The following is a 24208-nucleotide window of genomic DNA, read 5'->3' as shown; positions in this document are numbered from 1 at the left end:
GGAACAATTCTTATGTGTTTGTTGTATGAAACATACTAGGTAATAGGGAGGTTATATATATATAATAAGTTCAATATAAAACGGCTGATACCTTGTTATCGAATTATGAGCAAAGGCAGTTCATTGTCGTGACGTAATAAGAGTGGATTGTTGCTTTCCACTCTTTTGGTGCTGAATTTAGCAAAGTAACTATTATCATCATTCTAGTATAGGAAAGTATTTGGTGAGTAAGATATTTATTTGCTGCTATAATATCAAAGTATCTGTGAAATTAATAACATCAAATAACCTTGTATTTTCTGAATTAGTGGACGTTATAGTGGATCTAAATCTGGTGATGTAGAAACGTGTTCACCAGCAATGATGTATCGTTTGGCTATTTGTTTTTATTTTCTTGTACCCTGCCAAATCAAGGCATCGCCCTATGTGATTGTATTGTGTATAGCTTTGCTGAGCAGATGCTGTACGATGACGATGTGATAACAAGTCATTTTTGTTTCAAGACCATTCTGTCTGTCCAATCACAAGGAGGGTCGGGGAGGCTGCCCTCGGTTTTCACACAGAAGCCCTCTTCGAAACCTAAACCTTGCGTTACCTAGTGACAGGACGACTGGGGTGTAACTCAATCCATTAGAGACTAACCTAGAAATTCGATTCGTACAACTATTATCAACAATACATTACAAAACAATACTAACTGTTCGTCCTTTTGGTTTCTAAAGTTGTGAAGAACTCTACCTTATGCGTAAAACAATGCGGCTGAAGTGTTAACCACAGGAGAGGGCTGCCGCAAGATATTTGAACAGTAAGACGTTGCTTGGGGTTCAAAAGTGTCTGGTTTTGTTATGAATTTATGATTGTTTTGAGTAAACGGTAACCAATATGCCCATTCACCAAAAGAAAGTTATATTTTGTATAGCTGGCTTGTTGAGTTTTGGTTGTGCTTTGAGTGTAGCGGCTGCCATTGGAACGCAATTTTGGGTCAAAGGAACTATTCTTTGTAAAACTGGAGCTCAGCTTGTCAATGCCACCGGACCAGAACTGAACAAATTTGTTGGAGAGATAAGCTATGGCCTTTTCCATGGCCAGAGAGTTAAACAGTGTGGACTGGGAGGAAGGCCCTTTCAGTTTTCTTGTGAGTAACCATGCAGAATATGTATTTTAATCTAAAACATTTTAATATAAAGCATGCTTTGTAGGAATGCGAAAAAAAAGTTTTGTATTACAAATTCAAATGAGTAATAATTGTAATATCTTTTATATATATATATATATATATATATATATATATATATATATATATATATATATATATATATATATATATATTGTAAAACGAAAAGTTCTGAAGATGATCAAGCCTAGGTTGAATGAATTATTAGCAACATGTGACATCATTACCCTTTTATCGTTTCCGATACAAACCAGATCAGTTTCTATGATGTATTATTTAAACCAGGTTCCCAGTTACCAGGTCCTCACAGCCCGCTCAGAATATATACCTTCAGGTGCAGTATACAGACATATGATTAGTAGGTAAACAATATTGATGGCATTGTAATGGTGGTGATCTGGGTATTTATGCATGCGTTTTTCTGTCAACAAATACTTTTTTTTTTTTTTCTGGAACCTGTTAAACCACATACACATTGTATTAGGTGTAAACAGTAGCTCAATTAGTTTTGAATTGCTTTACTATCAGACCAGGTGCACGCTATCCACACCCACACAATGGAATGAATCCCTGTGACTGGAGTACCTTGGCATGCATTAATTAGTGTCAGCCTAGAAATACATATCATACTGTGGGTTTAAGGGTTATGCAATGCCCTCTGGTACCCAAAGGCAAGTTTACTGAGAACAGCATTTCCTTTGGACCTCTATTTAAACAAATCCTTATTTCTTTACATACAGTACTTTGAAAAAATAACGTAAACTGTACTGTATAACATGCATACATATAGATGTTTATCTTTTACTGGAGCTCAGAACCAGCTTCTAAATAATGATGACAGCATAATAAACCTGTACTAAGAGTGCATGGAAGAACAATGAATAGCAAATGTCATACAACAGAGAAATCATCCAGTTCTGAATTTGGAGAGAAACACTCTCCTCCTTTGATAGTCCTCCTCGCTAATGAGTTATAGACAGTGTTGACTCAATAAAACTCTTCTTTAAACTGGGGCTATTTGACATGCTTTCTGTAATAACTCAAGAGGAAGCCCAGTCACTGTTTGTATTATGCAGTGTGTAATATACAGTTCGTTCAGATGTTCTAGTAAAATATTCGGTTTGTACACAGATGTAGAGGAAAAGATTGACTTTAAGTTTGAAGATCAATTTAAAAAAAAATACTTTAAATGTTTCAAAAGGTAAATTAGCAATAGTTTGAACAGGTTATTGTTCTTTTATTGATCTAAACTGGATTTATTTTTGGATGCAATACTGTTATCAAGTGGCAAATCACCCAGGGGTGAAACCCCATCTAGAAGTAAACAGTGGCAGTAATTAAAAATAGTAATTATCACTGTTTAGATCATTACAATAGAGCCCAAGGTGTTGGCCTCCCTGTGGATCCATTTTGTTGAGCTATCTTCAATTTGAACATGTGCACTGTATAATCCTTTCTATAATAGGTGTACATTCATTGAGCATGTGATCCGTGTATGTGCATGAGGTAATGTCATTTTGAAAATGCTGGTAACTAAAGTTAATGGTGGCACTGCAGTTACATTTTTGTCTGATGACAAAACAATGTTGTTGTTTTTTTTAATAAAGAAATGTATACTGGAAGCAAAAGCCATTGTCCTGTGAAAAGCCTGTTGCTCTGGTAACCAGGGTCATGTCCCATTAGTTTCAGGGTCAGTGGCTCATTTTCCAAAGGTCATTAACATGCGCGTGTTACGCCATCTGTGATATCTTCTTAATAGTGTAAGCTTGACAAGTCACAGCTATAGACTCAAAGTGACATTTATAGCATTGCATGTCTCTTTAGCTCTGTGATTATTGATTTATCTAATTGACCATTCATTAAAGCACAACCTTTGAAATGAGATGCTATATAGTCCGTTAAAAAAGATGAATTAGCATTGCAGGCATCCTTATAATATATGTTATACTCCTTTTCAGCATTTAATTTGATACATATCTATCAACCAGATGGTCGTTTCGAAACAACAGCCAAAACATATCAGGATCGAAAGATGGAAGCAATTATATCCAGAATGCTTTGTATTTCTCTTCCTTGGGCTTTCTCCATATACTGTCAGTAGATTAAGCCTATGGCACAAACAGTAACGCTTTGTAATATTGTGCTTTTGTTTCAGTTTTCCCTGATCTGTTGGAGGCGATTCCTGCCAGCATACATGTCAGTGTCATTTTATTCTCTGCAGTAGTGATCATATTTTCATTAGTAGCTGCAGCATTTTTCATGTATAACGCTTTTGGGAATCCGTATGAGACTCTCCATGGACCATTAGGCCTATACCTTTGGAACTTCATTTCATGTGAGTATTTGCAGTTTGAAAAAAAAAAAGACGTAATGGTAAATATAATACATATTTTCCTAGCATTTACTCCAGTCTTTATAAAATGTAAAATACGGACTTAGAGAAAAAAAAACACATCTCATGTAATAGTTTCTAAATGTTTAGTTTAAAAGGTGTATTATGTGAAAAATTATTAACGTAGCACTTTTAACAAGACAATTTGTAACACTATTTTTCCATTCCAAAACATCTGAATAGGTAATAAACATGTATCTACCCATGCAAGTACAGTACTGCATATATCAAGATATTTAGACGCTAATTTGATCTTTATTCTTGTATTTTGTTTGTGTCAGGTTCTTGCGGTTGTCTGGTGATAATCCTGTTTGCTTCAGAAGTCAGACTCCATCGGCTTTCTGAGAAAATTGCAAACTACAAAGAAGGGAATTTTGTCTATAAAACTCACAGCGAAGAATTTGACAGATCGTTTTGGATTATTTTATTTTGCTTCACAGTGCATTTCCTGAACATACTTCTTATCCGGGTATCCGGGATCCAATTTCCTTTTCAGGAGTCGAAAGAGACGGACACCAGCACCGGTGCAGCAGATCTGATGTATTGACGGAGGTGAGCCTGCAGTACTGTGACCCTTACTTACCAGGCATCAGTGGACATGTTCTAGCATCATTGTTTCTATAGTATCTGCAACTGAAAGAGTGGGACAAAAGTCAGCCTCTTACAGACTTTTACCACTACAAACTATTCAAGGACCCCTTGAGATAACAGTTGTGTACTGTATACTATAATCAAGACAAAAGTATTACTTCATGTTAACAGTATTGATTTAATCTCAACTGTTCAGAGGGGTTGGGATGAACCGCCTGTTTTTTTTGTTTTGTTTTTTACCAAAGAGTGTAAATGTATGTGTGCAGGACAGTGAGAGGGTCACACCAAGGAGGAGGTAATACGTAGATACAGACAAGAACAGATTTGCCTTTATATGCCTTAAAGTTGCTCTTATTTGAAATCGATCTGTATTTTATGCTTTTATTTGAATATGCTCTTAACCGCTACTGAATTTACTGTATTTTGTAATGTAATATTTAGCAACAACTACAGTAAGTCGCTCTGGATAAGGGGCGTCTGTTAAGAAAATAAACTAATAGTTTTTTGAATAATGAAAAGTCTACTGGTTCGTTGTTCGTTTTTGGTTACTTAAAAGTAGAAAAACGAACAAGGAAAAAAAAAATTGGCGCCTTGTATGTTTTCTCTAGCCTATATTCAGAAGCTGAAAAACGAAAAAAGAACCAGATCTTTTTTAAGAAAACAAACAGCATTCCATTTTAAAACTCGTACAGCATTCCGTAGGCTATTTGTTTTTCCCACGTACGTCATGCATGAAAAGTCAGGTTATGATGACTGCACTTATTATAAGCTACTATAGTAAACAGTGTAAAAACCTCCTGCAGAATTCCGCATGCAGAATGCATCGCGCAGTGACAGCTTGTAAATTAATAATTTAGCTTGCCTTATTAGTGCATATTATTAGATTAGTGAAGAGAGTGGTCACGCCTTCCTTTTTGAGCGCCGTATGGGTTTCCCTTTCCACGCAGTATTTCAGGTAACTTACCGCCATTTAGTGCACGAGGCCCTGTATATTTTTTTTCATCATAAAACAATAGGTACATTACAACATTTGACCACCAGATGACGCTATGTGCTATTTGTATAAATATATTGATGTTTTTTTAAATGGTATGAAGAATGTAATATATTCCCAAATATCTCATTATGTTTTATTATTTACAGCTCTATATAACTTGAAATCTGTGTTCACTTTAGTTTTCTTTAGAGCTGTGCAGTAATTTGATTGGAGATATCGGTATTGCTTAGTTAGAGTAGCAGAAACCTTGTGCAAAATGTGCCAATTTGTATGGGTAGAATAATGTTGTTTTTTTTTGTAAATTAAAAGAAATAAAAAAGTAAATGACTAGTGAGTGTATAGCAACGCTGCAATAAATATTGTATTATGTGATTCAGAATGTATGAACTAACATATCAAGGAGGAATTAGATTAGCATAACATGTATTGTCAAGAATGTTAATAAGAAAAGGCTGTATCATTAAATTTACTTCTGTTTTCAGTTACAAAATAAGACCCAGTGGTCCATTTCAGTCTGACTGATATTGAAATACAATAACTGCAACCTAATAAAAAAAATTAAAAAGCGTGTATGTTTCGTGTTGTAAATTTCAGAAAGTCAGTAGCTGCCAGCAGCACAAAGCTTGTAAGTGATCCCTTCTATGAGAAAGGAGAGGTATTCAGTCTGCACTGCAGTTATAATGCAGCCAGGCTTTCTACAAATAAGTATTGACAATCAGTCCAGTAATAAAGATTGATCACTATTAATTATGCGTGACACCAATGACACTCATTCAGAGATGTTACCTGTATCCTATAAATTCCTTAATTTACTTTACTCATCTTCAAAACCACACTCACCGAATGGAGCATGGAGTCATCCACCAGGAGCAGAGGGGAGCTTTACAGTGCTGTACGTTGACTTTTCAAAGAGAATAAAATGTTGAACTGCCCAATGGAATTCTGAACTGAACAACAAGAGGGGCAGTGGAAAGGGTGCTGAAGCTAATTAAGGGAAGGGGAAAATGGATATTAAGAAGTACATCGTTTCCTGAAGGACAAGCATACCCACAACCACACAAACTTTGCAGGTTTCTTTTATTTATTATAAAATCTGCATTTCTGCTGTGGAGGATTACACTTATGACAACAAAATAGTATTCAAAAAGAAATATAATTTTAACCAGATGGTAGCATTTATATATGCTAAAGGCAAGCACAAAAATCTAAGTTTATATTTCTGTATGTGACACCAAGTTACATTAATATACAGTACCTGATGCCTGGTTTATTTAGTTGTACTGTTAAATTTAAATATAATTCTCAAAGAATTCTGGAACTACATTGCTAAATGGTTTGTGCCCCTTCAATTTTAGAGTTATGGACAGTGACTATGTCCTTTCACATAATCAGCTGAGGTTCAATTTCATGATAATAAGCAAAGCTGATCATTAACAGAAGTAATATTAAACATATTTGATTGAATATGTAGGGTAGTCAATCTCCTTATAAGATGTGCCATAGTAATTTGTTAGCCCATTAATATGTAGCACTGTACAGTACAGAAACCTATAAACACTCTCTTGTTCTATGTGAAAGCCCAGCCCATTTCAACAGGAATAAAAGGGAAGGATTTTGTTCAAGCACTTCACAAACAATCCGCACGTAGGAATAGCAACCTCTTCTGGATTGTGGCTACTGAAGTCTTTTCAAATTACCCTTCAGATCCGATTTCCCTGCGTGTGATGTGTGACACTCACTGAAGTGTATGTGGATCCTCTCTTCTGGAGTATGAAACAGTAAGCACCAATAAGAAGAGAGACAGAAAAAGTACATAGACATTTAATAACAGGAAGTGAATAGACTGTTACTGCTAATTGTAATTAACATTATGTGAGATTATCAACAACATGGTAGTTATTATACAATCTAGACATACCTGGTGAATAATTTATATAGTACGGTCAATTATTGTCATTTGGTAGCCAATGATGTGTAAAAACTGGTTTCTGCAAGTTCCAATCTGTAAGAGCAGGATAAAAACAAACTTGCCATGCACTGCAAGCTGGCCGTGGCTGCAGAGACACCATTACGTTTCAATAGCTTAGTTACCAGCAAGCGCTCATGTATTCAGTTTCACTCCTAAGGTTTTGTTTCTTATACTCAATGAGAGAGATTTGCCTGAATAACTTCCTTGATTTACTTTCTAATAGCAAGTCAAATTGGTTTACATCTGCGTCTGTAGCAATGCGGAGAAGGGGGCTTAATGTGACCTGTGCTGTCAGTTAGATTTGTCAAAGGTTTCTGTGTCATGCAACAATCATGGACTTGAATTCATGTTCCAGTAACCATTGCAACTTTCTACAGGAGCAAAGTCATGGTTTGTAAGTCACACTCCAAGTTATCTTACATCTCTGTTAGACATGTAACTCTGCCTATGCACTAAGATCAAATGATGTCCCTACTTCTAAACCCCCCAAATTGAGATCTAATATGGGCCAGCTCATCTTTGAATTCATTGCCTTTAAACATAAAAACAGCCTTTTGCCTGTTAGATCACTCACAAATATGGATTTTAACACTGACCAGGGCTGCAAATCTTGTAAATACTGACTACAACCAGGATCATGGAAATGGGAATTGTTTACTTGCTGTTTGCTTTGATTTTGTATTATTGTTTTTGCCCACATTTTGGATTGACTTACTTTTCCGTATTTAAAATCATTTCAATCACTGCTTTACTGTAGTGATTTTCAAGACAGGAGTTCACGCAGATTATTGGAATTGAAAAACGTAGAAACTCATGCTGTACATCTGGCAGCACGTGCTAAAGCGCTCATTTATAATGACTGTGGAAAATGATATTCTTTGATTTGCAGTCATACCTTTTGACTGAACTGTTCCTGGACAGATAATTAGAGCACAATGCACTGTTTGTGATGTGTGTGTGTTCTTTGTAATGCACTGCACACAGCTGAGGACAGTACCAGGAACATATTGCTATCCTTAGCAATGTAGTAAACCTCTCCTACCAATCAATCAATTGTGCGGTGCAATAAATATTCTGTATCTAGGCAACAAGGGAAGCTGTTCAATACTAACTGGCAAGGCCAAGTACAAGGGAACTGTTTGTTTCATTTTATAATTTAGCATATCAAGCAATGCATGCTGATGCATTCTTCCTTAATTGTTTCAAGAAAACAAAATATTATAATATACAGTATGAAAGCTGTATCTCCCTTTTGCAAGTCAATTTCAGCCATGACTGATTTTGATAGAAGCTGATCAGGAGGCGTGACTGACAGCCTCCCTTTCCAAGATTGCCCAAAGGACCGCTGTTTACAAAGAACAATCTCAATAGCAAACACTCATAACCATTATGGGCCCTATCTTTAGTGACTGTGTTAAAGAATGGTAAGGACTATACATCCAGCATATCAATCTGTAATAGTCTATAAAAGTACAGTATCTCTAGATATGTTACTAATAGCAATCACTCAAGAGTAGAAGTCAGCTCTTTTTCACTAAGCTCCTGCTAATAAAAAAAACAGCATAGAAAGACTATGAATCCCATAATGCTTCTTGCTTCCTATTTTTTATATCTCCCATGATAATATTATAACAGTTCACTTTATGATACTGCAGTTATTTGCATGAATTCATAAGTTCATTACTGTAGCTCAACAGCACAACCCTCAGGAAATATACAGTTGTAAGTGAGCTTTGTAATGTGACCTTAACCACTTTGTCAATTCTATTTTGAATGCAATATGTATTTACAGCTGATGCCAGTTGCATATTAACAGTATAAGAGTGTAGCCAGTAGTGTCATGCCTTTTTTTTTCCCCCACCTGAGGTGAAAATGTTTCTTTTGTATTCCCTGACCATGCAAGATTTATTTTAAGCTGTTATGCCTTGCGATGAAAAGGAACTTCTGGTTCATTTCCAAGCTCATTTTCAAAGATGTTTTACTCCAGTTTCCTCTGTGGATTCTTATTGTTTTACTCAGGGACACAAACACATACAGTATTTCACTTGCTAATGAAACATTCATCACCTTCTGGAATGACTGGACTTTAGAGCTCAGAGTTGTCAGTTTGTGATTGATAGTTCCACCGAACAACCACAAGCTATTGCAAGCTGGCTTGGTTTTCAGGATGATTCGTTTTCAAAGTAAATGGTTGGCTGCTAGTGTCTTTGGCAGACCTGGATGTAAATGTTAACACTGGCGGCCTCTGATTTGTACCTTTTGCAGATGGAGAGGGACATTAACAGCAAAAAGTATGAATTCCAACAGTGAGGAATTGGATGAGATTGCAAACAAAATATCAGACCTGTACAAATGGAGGGAAATCTTTAGCTCTCAGAGGTAACAATTTTTTGTGTGTCCTAGTATTTCATTTAATTTATTGCTTTCATATTCATTCTGTCTTTCTTTTTGCTAAACAAATAGCGCATCACATTTGAATAAATTATGTTGCAAAACATCAAAACACTTAAGGGAAGTAAAACTATACATTTAATGTAAACCAAACCAACACTTGAGTGTATGTGACTGTAAAAAAAGATATTTGACATTTTTGTATATTGATTTTTAGGTTGGAATTAAGTGATGCTTCAATTGAGGTAAGTTTCCATACAAATGTGAATTCCGCTGTACGAAACCCTGCTTGTGCGCCTCCATTAATTGTGAAAAATATGTCGCTTCCAAGAGTTTCCAAAACAGCAGCTGTATTTTTACACACAGAAAAACATTCAGTTTTAAAAACAAGGAGTGAAGGGAGCAGTGAAAAGAATACGTAAGCCAATTAGGGAAAGAAAATGGGTTTTTAAAACCATAAGTACTACGCTGTTTTAATTTCCATAGGATTGGATTTTGAGATGAAACTACAAGAAGTAATGGAATTAGAAAAAGCATATTCTGTTGAAATACAGTATCACTTCAAAGGTATTCATTTCTCATTGTAGTCCCATGGACTCCCTTGTTTTCCTCGAAACAAAACCTGCTCTTCCGTTAACAGGCCTTGACTCAGGTGTGCTTGCTGGATATAGGAGCTCTTCCTGCCATGCTATAGGCCAGGAAGGGAGGGAAAGGCAGCAAGCCCTTTTCATTCTCCCGCATACTTTTTTCATAAGCCCTCCTCCTGCGAGAACTCCTTTCATCACCGTCACACATCATGGACACACATCCGGAGTTGTTGCAAACAATGAAGAGGCTGGAGAGCTCAAAGCTCAGCTACATTGAGATATTGCAGGAAGAGGTTAAGAAAAGCCAAGATGTGAGTAGCTTCTGCATGTTGACACATCGCTTTATCACAGTTATCCTCTCTGTTTGAGCTGTGAAAGCTGCAGGCATTTGATCCTCTGTTTTAGAACGCACTGTTAGGTGCCTAGAAATGTTGCCAAACACATAGTAGTCAACTGCAAAACATACTTCAAAATGAATGTCATTTTTCATAGGGAGATTTGAATACTGTATATCTGTACTTTTTTTTTAATTATATATTTTAAATTGTAGAATTAAAAAAAGCAACATTTAAAACCTGACATTTCGAATCCTTCCAAACAGAAACACCAGGAAAGCCGCAAGTCAGAGGATGAGAGTGAAAATGGAGCTGGAGCCACTTCTGGCACCAAGTCTCGTGGACAAGTTGCTACCTTTAATGTCCTTTATTCTATTCCCAAACCCCTTACCATCTCTTTTAGTTTGGGCGGCATTCCTATCACAATGGATATGGCAGGGGTAAGTCTACCTTATCTCTGTGACACGAGCTGTAACTCTACCCAACTTTACCAACAAGACAAAGAGCCCTATCTGATGCATAGAGTATCACTGATCTGGAGGCTGCAGTGTGTGTTGTTGAAACAATACTGAAGTACAGGAAATGTCATTTATTCATGAGCCTCTTAAGAGCTTTGCCTGTAACTCAAGCCAAACAACTGGGATGGGAGCAGTGCTTGATCCGGTGCACATAAATGACAATGCTGCTTTAATCGATAACTAGTTTAATCACTACATGCATGAGTAGTCATCCGAATGGTTTACAAATCTCGTTTTACAAGTCTGGGTGTAACCATGCACTGGTACAACTGGGGGAACTATCCACTAGTGCAAATGTAACTGAGTTCTTAGATTGTGCAAATGGAGTCCTTAGTGTGTAATCTACATTATGTAAAAGCGGATTCAATCATAATGCACAAGGCAAGGCTTTGATATATTTAGTTATTACTGCTTTAAATAATGATGTAATGTGATGAATGTTTATCTCCAGAACCTTAGAAAGATTTTGTTTGGGAGCACCTTCCACATTTTCAACTACGAATGGAAGAAATCCCACTTCAAGTTCCGGGAGCCTTTCTCTGACTTGTCATATGCCCTGGAAGCAGAAAGGGTGGGTATTTCTCACATGCACAGTGCGAAAGAATTAACTTGAGGTAACCTTGTCATAGATTTACCACTGAGTTGTCCAATCTTTTTGGCTGAAAGAGCCCTACCAATGACTAAGGACTAGAGCCATAGAAATCAGGGAAAAAAGACTACACTGCAATTTGGTACTTTTTATCCTATACATGTAACATGTTTAAACACTTGCACACACTATGATTTATGGTAGCAATCAACATATAGTTATTAATACTCAATGAACACACAGTGTCATTGTAATACTACCAGGGCAAGCTGGGACAATTAGGAAGCAGATAACACTCAAGCACAATCAAGGAATGTAAACTTTCAATAATCGCCAGTCACTGTTTTCATTTCAGAACGAACTAGATATTCTACAAACACATTGATTATGACACACCTTGAAACTGTGTATGCAACATTGCTTTAGAATCATTAAATAGCAATAGTAACTTCCAAACAGTTTAGATTGAGACTCCTATATACAGAGGAACCCACAGACTACATAACAATTTATTCTAGTACCAAAGTTTAGCATCGTTTGTGAGTGAAGTTTTTTTAACGCTTCTAATTAACACATATTGCAGAGGAACTGTCTCCAACAGAGTAATATCAGAGCTTTTAAACAGAATAGCTGTCCCATCTATTTGAAATATTTAGTGTGAACTGTAAATGAAGCTGGATGCCCCTTATTGCTGTCAGAGCAGTGACTGCTTTTCAAGCCTGAACTTTTTACTCACTCACATACACAACTGATTCTAACTATGTCTGATCTATATATTGGTACTGTGTGCTTGTGTTTAAGGGAGGATCCAGTGCAATCCAGATGGCTGTGCAGGCAAACATTATCAGATACCTGCTCTTCACAGGAAACAACGGAACAGAAAACGTCTGCTTACAATAGTAAGATTTATTTAAGCTCTCCAAAACAACTCACTTAGGCAAATTCCATACACAATCCAGAATCTTTTTTTTCTCCTCTGAATTAACAATAACAAATGGAGATACACAGGATTTATATTATAGCATAGAGTCACTCTTGTGTTTTTCTTTTTCTTTTCAAAGTTTGTATGACGTCAGTCCGAAAAAACAGGAAGAGGCCCTGGCAGCAGCCCTGTCCGATATTCTGTGGTCAGCAGGCAAGTCACAGAGTGGGTCAGTCTGTCTTGTGTCCACAGACTCCTACTTTACACCAACCACTGAGTACAAAGTGGACAACTTCACAGAGAGGGTAAGCATGAGCTAGCTTTAACCCACTTCCTTTCTGCAAAGAACTATTAACACATAAGTGCAGAGAGAGGACACCAACTTCACAGAAAGACCAACAGTGCTGTTTTAAAATGTTATGATTCAGTGTGCAGTCTTATTTTTTTTTCTATAAACAATATTTCAAATTGATGTATATAGATACAGTAGTACCAAGGATTTTAATATTTTCTAATGACCTAAATCAAATATTTCTTATTTCCTCAGGTTCAGCTGTTTAAATTCAGTGAAAAAGAAACCATGCAGAAATTCATCTATGAACATATACAATGTGTAAGTAATGTGTTATCTAAACTGAACCCATAATTATTTATATGTGCATGTGTATGTGTGTGTGTGTGTATATATATATATTGTAACAGAGCTTCTCTCTTATCGGCTTGTTTGCCCTTTAAAAACACAGACCCAGACACAGAACTGCACAGTGAAGCACTTTCGTGCACTTTTATTACAAAACAAAAATAAACAAAAAAAAAAAAACCTAGCTCTCATTGAGCACTAACTAAACACACAGGAACCTCAACTATAACGCAGGGCGGCTAAGCCGTTTACCTGCTACACAAAACACTCCGTTCTTCCAACTTACACTTTTCCTGTAAACTTTCTTGACTGCTTGGAAGCAGAGCACCCCTTCTGCCTCCTTCTCCTCAGCAGCCTAGAGCAGACTGACTGCTTCTTTTTTATACTCTGCACCTGGCTCTACTTTCCAATCATTGCCAGGTGCCGGTGATAATTAAACAAACAATAAAACAATTACCTTGGCAGGGAGGCTTTACTTCTGTCCCTGCCATAAAACAAAACATTTTTCATATCGCAGGCCCCCTGTCCTGCTACATCCGTTACAATATATATATATATATATATATATATATATATATATATATATATATATATATATATAATTATATATACTTTTTGAATGTATAGTAATTGTTTGGAATACTTGTATTGTTGCATTGTTATTTTATTGAGCATGGCATAGTTAGATCTCTCTTTGTATTGGTGCTTGCACTATTGAGATGTACCAGTGCTGACCCTGCAGGTACAAAGTGAAGAAACTAATAAACTAGACTAAACTAATTTATGGCCTATCCAATACGAATGATGTACATGGCAGTGAAAGAATAAATTGTGTTGAGTATAAAATATATCAAATCACATGGATGATCGAATCTTTTTTTTTTTTTTTTTTTTTAATCTTTCAAACAGTTTAAAGAAGAAGGAAGCCATGGAGTGATTCTGTTCCTGTACAGTTTGATTTTCTCAAGGACTATTGACAGGTACGCAGTCGTGTCACGGTCTGCTTAGTCACAACGGGAAACTTAGTGTTCAATTTGAAAAAAAAATAGGTGATACATAAGATGTTCAGTGAGCACATACGTTTAATACATTCTGATTATGGAATATTGCAAGTTTTTAATAAATTTGTTCGGACTGCTTTGAATAGAGAAGACACAATGCTCAAAGGTAGTTGTGTCTGACCCTGATAATCAGTGACTCAGTACCCCAAGGCTTGTTAAACAAATTACATAATTACAGCAAATTCAGATTTTACATTTTGATCTCTTTCCTCAAAGGCTAAGAGAAGACCTTGACTCTACTACACCCCACCTCTTGCGTTCAAGTCTGGGGAATTTTGTTTGCCGGCAGGTGGGTCCTGCAATCTCCGTTTTTAAGTGGTGCATGTCTTGTTTGTGTAGAATGAAACACAATTCCTACACAATACATGTGGTTTCTTCTGATGTCTGGCACACCACTTTTTTTCTGTTCCAGGCTCTGTTGAACCTGATGTTGACAGGCAGGGCTAGCCCCAATGTCTTCAATGGCAATATTCTGTATGATGACCAAGGCAGTCCCCTGCCGGTCCCCCTGCACGGAGTCCTCATCCGCAGTGATGTGGGGTACTTACACTGGAACCGGGAGCTGCTGCAACATGGCAAGCTCCCAATGGTAACACTGGAAGCCAATTTGCACTCGGTTTGCAACACTGTAAAATGTTCCCCCATTCTTAGGGTTAGGGGTAGGGTTAGGATTAGAGGTAGAGTTAGCAATAGAGGTAGAGTTAGGGGTAGGGATAGGATTACAGTTAGGGGTAGGGTTAGGATTAGAGGTAGGGTTAGGATTAGGATTAGAGGCAGAGTTAGAGTTAGCAATAGGGTTAGGATTTGAGGTAGAGTTAGAGGTAGTTAGAATTAGTTAAACATAGGTAGGCCCTGAGAGCTTTCTTGGTAGTTTTATAACATTTTATAACTGATGCAAACAAGAGTCTAAATTGAGCCCACTGTCTTCTAATTCTAAAAGTGACATTCACTGTACCGGAACTAAAGTGTCCATTTTACATTGTCACTGAAATATTTCCATTGTTAGATGGGTGGTTTTGCTGGTTTAGATTAGACCTTTGGTTGTATTATAAAGGACTTGCAGGAATAAATAAAAACTTTACAAGAAATGGGTTATCTTTATGGAAGATTGTAGGGAAGGGTATATAATCAAGTTACAGAGTGCTATTTATTTAATGATCTGATTGAATTATTACCAAGTACATGTGTTACTAGAACGGTAGCGAAACAAAGTCAACATGCAATGATTATGCAGGAGTAAGGAAGTTTGCTATAAATGTAATTGCTAAGCTACCACACATTATGCTGCTCATATAGGCTGCAGCAGAGCAAACCAGCCACACCCATGATTTCCACTGGCATTCTCCAGTGCACCCCCCCTGTGATAATATTATTATTCAAGCATTCTTTTTAATCACAGCCTTATTTCTTGTCACCTTGATCTCAACCTCATTGTACGGATTCATTTTGATTTCTCTTTGTTTTCTTGTTTTTTCAAATAGACTGGATTATTTTAGCCTGTGAACTCAAAGACTACAGATTCATATATTACTGGAGATTCATTCTCTGTGGTATTGACTGCTGTAACTATAGCTACAACAGCTTTAGTATTCGTGAAGTCAGCAATGTTGCCTTTTTCTATGCAGGAGCAGTAATATCTAGGAGTGTGTCCATTATGTTCCACATTTCTGCTGAGGAAAGACCAAGACTGTCCACAGAAATGATATCCAACAATATACCATGCATAAACATACCTAACACGGCATCATACCTAATACTGAAAAATAAAAGATTAATTCTGTAATCTGCCATGCTGGCATCATGCTCTTTAAAGATCTACTGAGGGGTTAGCTCTGTCATGTGTAAATGCAAGAATGACTATTTACAGCATGTGTTACAGTGTGAGAAAACGGTAAAACAATATCTGTTTCTGTGATTTTCTGATTCTATCCCAAAATGGCTTTATCATGTACTGTAGAAGTTCCGTGTTTTGTGAATTATTGTGCCAGCTGGAAGATGTAAGTAAAACATATATATTTTAGTTTTTACCCAGATGTCTTTTTGTTACATCCTTGCTATAGGTGGGAAGCATGTTGAAAACCCCTAAACTGCCCATCTGGCTGTGCAACATCAATGCAACGTATAGCGTGCTGTTCAGTACAAACAACTCACTCCTGTCCGACTGGAAAATGGAACACCTGTTCGACCTGTACTTGTACAGCGGACAGCCGGCACAGAACCACACGGTTATTCTTACCATAGGTAGGCCTCTCACAATAAATGTGTGGTTATGCAATTTAATTATCGCAGATTGCATACGTAGCAAAACCAGACAACCGAGGTGCAAAATACAGTTTGTAATTGTTTTTATTCATCAGTCTTCACACTCTTTTCACACAACCTGTGTAAGTTTGAAGATTGTGCACGAAATGATTGACAGTCACGTGTTCTCGAGTATTCATTGTCCATTATTCAGGAAGTGGGAATAGGTTATTGGTGTCTGCAGACAGGTACCGGTTAACAAAGGGGGAGGAATGATTCTCTACATAGTTTTGATTGAACAGCTGCACAGAACAGGCAAAGTCATGGAGTGGCACTTTCTATTTTGATTGAGCCCAGGTCTAAACCTGCACTGTTTTTTTTTAGACACTCACTCTCATCACTGGGAAGAGGGGCATGGTAAAGGCGAGGGAGATCTGGAGAAACGGTTCCCTTCGGTGGAGATGACAATAAGGACTAAATGGGAAGGAGCAGCCATTGACTGGAATGGAACGGTTCCGTTTTTCTAAGGGACACCTTTTACGCTGTGGCCTCAGCACCTTCTTCGTATTTGAAGTTCATCAATACCTTGAGTTTACATTGTTCTGATGAGAAAAAGGATCACTGATTTTCCAAAATTCTTTTTATGTGAAAACCTGCTATGTACTTGCAATTCACTTTCTGCTCACCTTCACCGCTTATTCAGTTATGTAATTAAGTGAACGTGATTAGATTTATTACATGTATACTAATTAATTCAAGGAAAAATGTGTTAAAGCATAATTCTATATCTTCCTATTTATAAGTAGGCACATATGATTAGAATTAATTCCAGACTTGCTTATACTGGTTTACACTACTTTTCTAAGTGTATGCATATATACTGCAAATTGCATATGGTGGAATAAAACTCTACATACTGGTACCTCTTTATTTGGTGTCTTATCCCAGGGTTTGTTGATTGCATGCTTTTTTCCGATGGGGATCATCTGCCTGTCTTATATATGCGGCAGCATGTTGTCTCCGAAAGTATACCAATGAAAATGCATAGCTCTCTGCTGCTACTTGTTGGTGAAATAATTGCTGTAATTGGTTTGTACAGTTACTGCATTGTGCAGTGGCAAGAAATCAGACACACGTATTAAGTCTAATAAAACACAAACACAGCCTAAATACATGTACAGGGAAACATGGGCTAATGTGTAGGTACATATAATATAAACACTGCAGCTCAAGCACCAGGCATTCTATTTCAATACCAGGTCGGAGTTGATCATGTAGGCATATTTATTGCATATGCCTTTCCATGTAAAAAAAATAAAATATTTTTATTATTATTTGGTAGAGGTGTGTTTAAAAAATGCAGACTCGAGCTATTCACTATACTTCGCATGCATGCTTTCTGACAGGAACTCCCTCGTGGAAAGAAGAAACATGCTACACTAGTCCTAGACGTCAGTAAAACGTCACAAAATACAATGTTGACTGGAACTGGGAGGAAAACAAACCAAGGATAATAAAGTAAACAAGGAACTAGAAGGGGGTTGATTAAAAAAGAATCACAATCGAAAGTTTCCAACATGACTCTCAAATCTTACACAACTGTATGGACTTAACAGGATAGGGGGTAGAACAGTTCAAAGTTGCAGGGTAGAAATATTGAAACTATTAAATACTTTTGCTCTTGGATAAATATTATTTTACACTCAATCTCTGAATTCGGACATTAACGGAAAAAATAACCATTTCACAATTTGTTTAAATCTCTTTACACAAAGACTGATGTATATGTTTTTTTTCTTTCTTTCACATGTTTGACCCATGTTCTTTTTGACCATGTAGAAAAGTGTGTAAAAACAAATGTAACCAAAAATAACAAATGCGCTGTGCTCATGAACTATGAGCTTGCAAAGTCTCCTTGGTTTGAAGCCTCTCTTAACTCCTCTTCCACACCAGTTTAGCTGCCTAGACAGTTCCTGTGAAACCAGTGGGAGCAAGGTATGCAATCTGCAAGACAGCAGAAATCATTGCAGGTTAAACTTCACAAACCATATCAAACTTTATACCACCTTCTTTAAATGTGCTTCAACAATATGTTTTACATTTAATCATTTACTTAGCAGATGCCTTTATCCAAGGCGACTTACAGAGACTAGGGTGTGTGAACTGTGCATTAGCTGCAGAGTCACTTACAACTACGTCTCACCGGAAAGACGGAGCACAAGGAGGTTAAGTGACTTGCTCAGGGTCACACAATGAGTCAGTGGCTGAGGAGGGATTTGAACCAGGGACCTCCTGGTTGCAAGCCCTTTTCTTTAACCACTGGACCACACAGCCTCCTGACTTTAACAGCAGATAACTTCTCAACTTAGTCTTGGACTTAATGCAGCAGTTTTGTATGAAAAAAGTATATGCAATGTTGGAAAATAATTCAAATGGATTCATCCAATTCTGTGCTAAAACTGTCTACCTTGGCTAACACTAACACTTACTGCCTTCTTCAGATCTACTTCCTGGATTAGTCTGTCTTCCAGGGCATCCAGTGAGGCCATGCCCTCTAGTGGCAGGAACTCAAAATCATCCAGTTTCTGCAATGGGGTTGATTGCATATCCTGGCCATGGCTGACTGCAGAACAGCAGTGTTGTGTTGTACTTGTACCTGTATGCTATGCAACATGGCCAGAATGTGCCTCTCAACAGCTGCAACATGCAACAAAAATGCGATCTGTCAACACCAGCAAATACAAAAGTAATATTACTGTACAATATATACTCAAAGGCAATATAGAAAGATCAGTTCCACTGACACAACACTAAATTTACTATGAATAGACTTGGAGGACTGCAATCAGATAAATTCAATGTAGGGGGCAAAATACAGGTACAGTATGTTTTAGTGTTTAACAAAAAAATAATTAATTAACAAGCAATGAAAACAATTCACCTAAATGCAGCTTACATTTGTACACGCTTGTCCCTATGGCACACATTTCACTTATATAATGAGAGCAGGTCATCCAATTATGTTGATACCTGGTATGGTAAATGAATCACGGTGAACTACTTTTGTATGACTTAGGTTGGTCAACAAAAGAATATAGCTTTAAAACCGCTTCCCAAATGCAATGAAAGTTTGTATGGACATGTGTTAGGGTTATTCCACCTATTGTGAATGGATAGCGACTTCAGAATTCTGGAACAATGAAATGTGTTCTAGCGATTATCTGACCTTCCAATGTTTTTATTTTTTATTTTTCATTTAGCACATAAAGGACACCAGCAATCGGCCATCAATTGAGTCACAACTAGCAATAAATTAACTTTTACTGCTTGACAGCCGAATAAAGCTTTAGACAACTTTCCACAAGCTGTACACATCCCTTCTAGCAAACACCTAGACAGAGCAAAGTCTCCTTTGTACCAGATATCACGGAGTAAAAAACTAGCAAGTCTGTGTGAGAAAATTAAGTTGGAAAAAAAAACAACAGATGCTTATTAAAGCTTCCATAGACAGCTGTTTAGATACATAGTTATTTTTGTCTGTGTAACTACTTAGGAACATACAAAGTTACAGAACATAATATTGGTATCGATTTTGCATAATATGAAATATCGTATAGATGTGGCAAAACAGTAATTGTTATAAATGAATTGTTAAATGTATTTTAATTTATACTTCTTGTATATATTAGGATCACAAATAAAAATATGACTCTATTGGCTAGGGTTATATAGTGGATAATTAAAATGGTCTAACCCTATCTTCAGACCCTAAGTAACCTTACATTAATCCAACAGGCTCATGTTTCGGGTTAGGGTCCTGTAGGTTCCTTTTGTATGTGTTTTGGGGTCACAAAATAACTTCAGATGATTTATTGAATAAAAAGAAAGAAATAGTGAGAAGCAATAGCAATTTATTTCAACACAATGAATGCATTTTTCACATGGAGCATGACTTTGCCTCAGAGTGCATCAGCCTGGCACTGTATCATGGTGTAAGGCAATACTGTATGTGCTTGGATATTCTCTATGCCAAGCCATATGCAAATCAGTCTCCTGAAGCTGTATTCAAATTCAATATCTCTGAAACAGTTCAACCATATCACTGTGCTCCAAAAACATAAGGGCACCATTGCCACATACACAGCTTGACACATTGCCACTGATATCCTATACAGATAAACAGTGAGTGTGCTGTATAATATAATATAAATGCCTCTCCACTTGCTGTGTGCTTGCTGTGTCATTGTATCTCATTATAACATTAGGCAGTGGGCTTGCTGTACCAGTAACCAGTATTTGTCACTGTGTTTCCTGTATCAAAGTCTAGACCATGCCACTCCACTGTATAGAGGTGTAAATAACCCCCTCACTCTCAGTCTCACTCGGAGAACACAGTAAAATCGTTTTCTTCACATTGGCGCCCAGCCTCGCCAAACACAGGAAGTCACTAATAGGAGACTCGCTTTTAATTGGAACACACACTGCGATGAAGTGAGCGTGGAAACGCAGGGGGTCTCCTGGAAAAAGAGAATTTTATACAAATACATTTAACAATATAAATATAACATACTTAAGAACTAACATTCTCATAAAGAATTCGAATTACCTGGGTAGATAAGATAGTCTCCCCCAAACTTTCCAGCAGATGTGATGTAATATCCCTGCTGCCGCAGGTCCTGGTAAACACGATACCTCACTTCCTGTTTGTTGTCACGTGGTAAGGGCCAGTCAGTAACCAGCCAATCACGCTCATCGGGAGCATAGCCCAACCTCGCTCTGGCTGTACAGAGTTGCACCATCATGGCAGAGCGAGGGAACGAAAAAGAACTCTTCAGAGAAGAGAGACGCTCTCTGATTGGCTGATCTGTGAGAGCTTCATCTTTTAAAAAAAAGTGGATATGGCAATGTTTATCCCAATATCATCACACTTTACACAAAATATATAGACAATGCATCTAAGAAATAACAACATTATAACTCAAACAAGTTTCAGTAAAATCTGCTATCAGCATGTTTTTTTTTTTTTTTTATAGAAAGGGGAAAAAGAGAAGAAAATGTTCCTCTACCTCTGAGTCGCTCAGTCATCACTCTCTCCAGCACACGTTTCTTCTCCTCTAACGCAAGTCTTCCTTGTTCCTCGTAGCTGTGCTGAAGATGCTTTGTGTAATTCTCCTCCACCTCTACATTCATCTTGTCATCGTCGCACTGAAAACAGAGAAAGAATCAGTCTATATAAACTGCGTATCTGCTCTAGATGCTGTGTGTCATGCTCCACTATCTCCACACTCGACCAACAGCTGCCAATTATTCTGAATGTGTGTCATTGTGTGTGAATATATACAGGACAGTGGGCTGTGACAAGTCTGCACAGTTATTGTGAATCTGTGTCAGTGAGTGTGAATATATACAGGACAGTGCACTGTGACAAGTCTGCAAAGCATTTCAATTCATGTGGAGCGATATATGGCTACCCCTCAAAAATAATCACCTCTGAAGCTGGGGTGGAAAATCCTTTTTTATACAGTCGCAGGTCTTTCCAATTGTATTATTCAATTCTGATAGATAATTTCTCACCTCTGACTCCGCCCCCTTGACCAGCACAGCTCTCCCAGTGTCCTTCAGTAGACGGGCCTCCTCCAGCAGCAGCTGCAGTGGTCTGCCCAGCCGGCAGTTCTGACGTGGCTGTCTGGCCAGAGAGCCCACCAGCGTTCCCACAATGCCCATCCTCTCTCGGACCAGCCGCAGGTCCGCGGAGCGCCACAGCAGGGGAGTGGAGCCGGATACACACACTCGCACCGGCTCAGTCTCGCGTTCTCTCTTTACCTCTTCTGTCCTGGTGTCTGATTCTGGATCCTTTTCAACTGATTCTTCCTCTGTCTGGTTTTTGACTTCTCTCTCCATAATGGCCTCAGTTTGCCTCTCAGCGTCAAGCTTCCCATCTGTCTCTTTCTCGAGCTCCATCTCAAACCCCCTTTCTGTATATACCGTGTTCTGTTCTCTCTAGCGACCCTCTCTCTCAGAAGTATTTTAGTATATTTTTACTTCTCATCTTTCTCGATGCATTTAACATATTTTTTATATATATATATATATATATATATATATATATATATATATATATATATATATATATATCCAGCGCTACGTACACAGCACTTTACTCCAAATTACCTCCTAATGTGTACTTTTAAATGACACATAAACAGCAACCTATCTCTCTCTCTCCGCCCATTTACTTCAGCAGGTTAATCAGCATTTTTTTTTCAAATTCTAGTTTTACTCTCCCCTGTGTGATTGGTATATACTTACATGTTGACCGAGTAGAGATACTATTTTTCGCTGTTTCTCTCTCTAATGTAGTGCATACCGGTAGCTACTAGCACATTATTTTTTATGTCTCGGCACTTGCAGAACAGGAAACATTCAATAATGTAACATCGCTGCAATGTATCTAATTTTGTTTGTAACCTCGCTTTCTTATTTTTTTATTTGAACTACGTGTAAATGGAATGCCTTCAGAAACTGACAACCATAAGCCGCACACATTGTGGAAAGGAAGAGAGCTTGATGTGATCTAGCCTCAGTCAACCAATAGACGTCGTCACCAGTTGATTGATGGTATAGGAACCAATCAACGGATGTTAAAGGATTTTTTTTTTGTTTTGCTCTTTTCTTCAATAAACTTTATTGACACTCTTGTACCTTGTACTGTATTTACAATCGCTCAAATAAAATTTTTCAACAAATAAGTGCAGGTAATGTAGTCATATGCGCAACCGAGTGTATAAACATCTTAAAAGACCTTTTGAGTGCCAATGAATACTTAAAAAATGTATACATATCGGTACGATACATTTATGAATACAAAATAAGCCTTAAAAAATAACTTATAAAATACAACCAATTCACCTAAGGAAGCTGAAAATACTGAAAGCTTTGTATCCTCTGCATGTATCACTCAGTCGTGTACTGTAATATAACAATTAAGTTAAACCTTAAATGATAAGTATTAAGAAATATTATATTATGCGTGATAAACTGCAGTAGACAGGGAGTTTTGTTTCAATATATCCTAAAAAAGGGATGATGTTATAAAAAAAAAAACTGCTATGAAAAAAATATACAAAAAGGTCCAAGTCAAACAATGTACAATAGTGGGTTAAATAACCCTCTAATTTTTCATGTCACAGGCGCTACTCTTAAAAGAAAATGATGTACTTGATTTAGCCATTTTAATCTCCATAGTATTCTCTGAAATCATTCCCATACTTTCCAGACCCTGGATACTCACCTACAGCAGGACCTGGCCATGCTACAATGATAGCCTTGGATTAGAACATATATCCGTTTCTTTTTTTTTTTCATATTACTTATCCTACAACAATATATGACGTGTGCATCTCTATTGTGTTTCTGTGTAGATTAATTATCATGATCTATTTTAGAAAAAGATTTTTCAGGCAGAAACAGTATAAAAGTTAAGACTTTTTTTTGTCCCTGGTATTGTGGTTTCTGCACAAGAAACAAAGTGGCAAAAGACACATTTTCATAAAGTAATATCATTACTGTGGTTTACTTCTGCCTTTTTTTTAGATATGCAACAAGTGAAAACTAAAATTTAACTTAAACTAAAATTTAACTTAAACTAAAATTTAACTTAAACTTTCAATTTTTTTTAGAAAAGGGGGAGTGCACGTCAGCATTCCTGGCTCTTTTGAACATTACAAGCTCATAATATATGCCAGTCATGTTCAGTTCCAATTCTGTCTGTTTGTCATTTCCATTGCAAATTATGTAAAAC

At 37.2% G+C, this 24208-nt stretch overlaps 3 protein-coding genes across 4 annotated transcripts; 2 read left to right on the top strand and 1 right to left on the bottom strand.

The window, feature by feature from the left end:
* The first annotated feature begins 606 nt into the window (after nucleotides 1–606).
* LOC117422962 (clarin-1-like) lies at nucleotides 607–5716 on the top strand. Its single transcript, XM_034038226.3, has 3 exons — nucleotides 607–1135; nucleotides 3330–3509; nucleotides 3848–5716. The coding sequence occupies exons 1-3, from the start codon at nucleotides 883–885 to the stop codon at nucleotides 4111–4113; spliced, it is 699 nt and encodes a 232-aa protein (XP_033894117.3). The 5' UTR covers nucleotides 607–882; the 3' UTR covers nucleotides 4114–5716.
* Nucleotides 5717–9305: 3589 nt separating this feature from the next.
* LOC117423571 (inactive ubiquitin carboxyl-terminal hydrolase MINDY-4B-like) lies at nucleotides 9306–17337 on the top strand. The gene is made up of 13 exons (XM_034039572.2): nucleotides 9306–9502; nucleotides 9732–9805; nucleotides 10270–10412; nucleotides 10703–10876; nucleotides 11406–11525; nucleotides 12345–12442; nucleotides 12605–12770; nucleotides 13013–13078; nucleotides 14015–14085; nucleotides 14383–14455; nucleotides 14579–14755; nucleotides 16227–16407; nucleotides 16792–17337. The coding sequence occupies exons 1-13, from the start codon at nucleotides 9417–9419 to the stop codon at nucleotides 16932–16934; spliced, it is 1572 nt and encodes a 523-aa protein (XP_033895463.2). The 5' UTR covers nucleotides 9306–9416; the 3' UTR covers nucleotides 16935–17337.
* A 13-nt stretch (nucleotides 17338–17350) lies between these two features.
* On the bottom strand, nucleotides 17351–23020 carry LOC117423572 (tRNA-splicing endonuclease subunit Sen34-like). 2 transcript variants are annotated; one of them, XM_034039574.3, is made up of 4 exons: nucleotides 21982–23020; nucleotides 21474–21612; nucleotides 21014–21286; nucleotides 17351–18411 (listed from the first exon to the last, which is right to left on the bottom strand). In XM_034039574.3, exons 1-4 carry the CDS (start codon nucleotides 22366–22368, stop codon nucleotides 18362–18364), a joined length of 849 nt encoding a protein of 282 aa, XP_033895465.2. In that variant the 5' UTR covers nucleotides 22369–23020; the 3' UTR covers nucleotides 17351–18361. The 2 variants fall into 2 exon arrangements, with proteins under 2 accessions (XP_033895465.2, XP_033895464.2); XM_034039573.3 differs by lacking the exon at nucleotides 17351–18411 and adding an exon at nucleotides 20300–20924 and having other exon boundaries at nucleotides 21982–23017.
* Between the last annotated feature and the right edge of the window lie 1188 nt (nucleotides 23021–24208).

The sequence above is a fragment of the Acipenser ruthenus genome, chromosome 17 (assembly GCF_902713425.1).
Source record: "Acipenser ruthenus chromosome 17, fAciRut3.2 maternal haplotype, whole genome shotgun sequence".
In the NCBI taxonomy this organism is placed as follows: domain Eukaryota; kingdom Metazoa; phylum Chordata; class Actinopteri; order Acipenseriformes; family Acipenseridae; genus Acipenser; species Acipenser ruthenus.
Note: the sequence above shows the minus strand (reverse complement) of the source record. Positions and strands in the feature narration are given on the sequence as shown.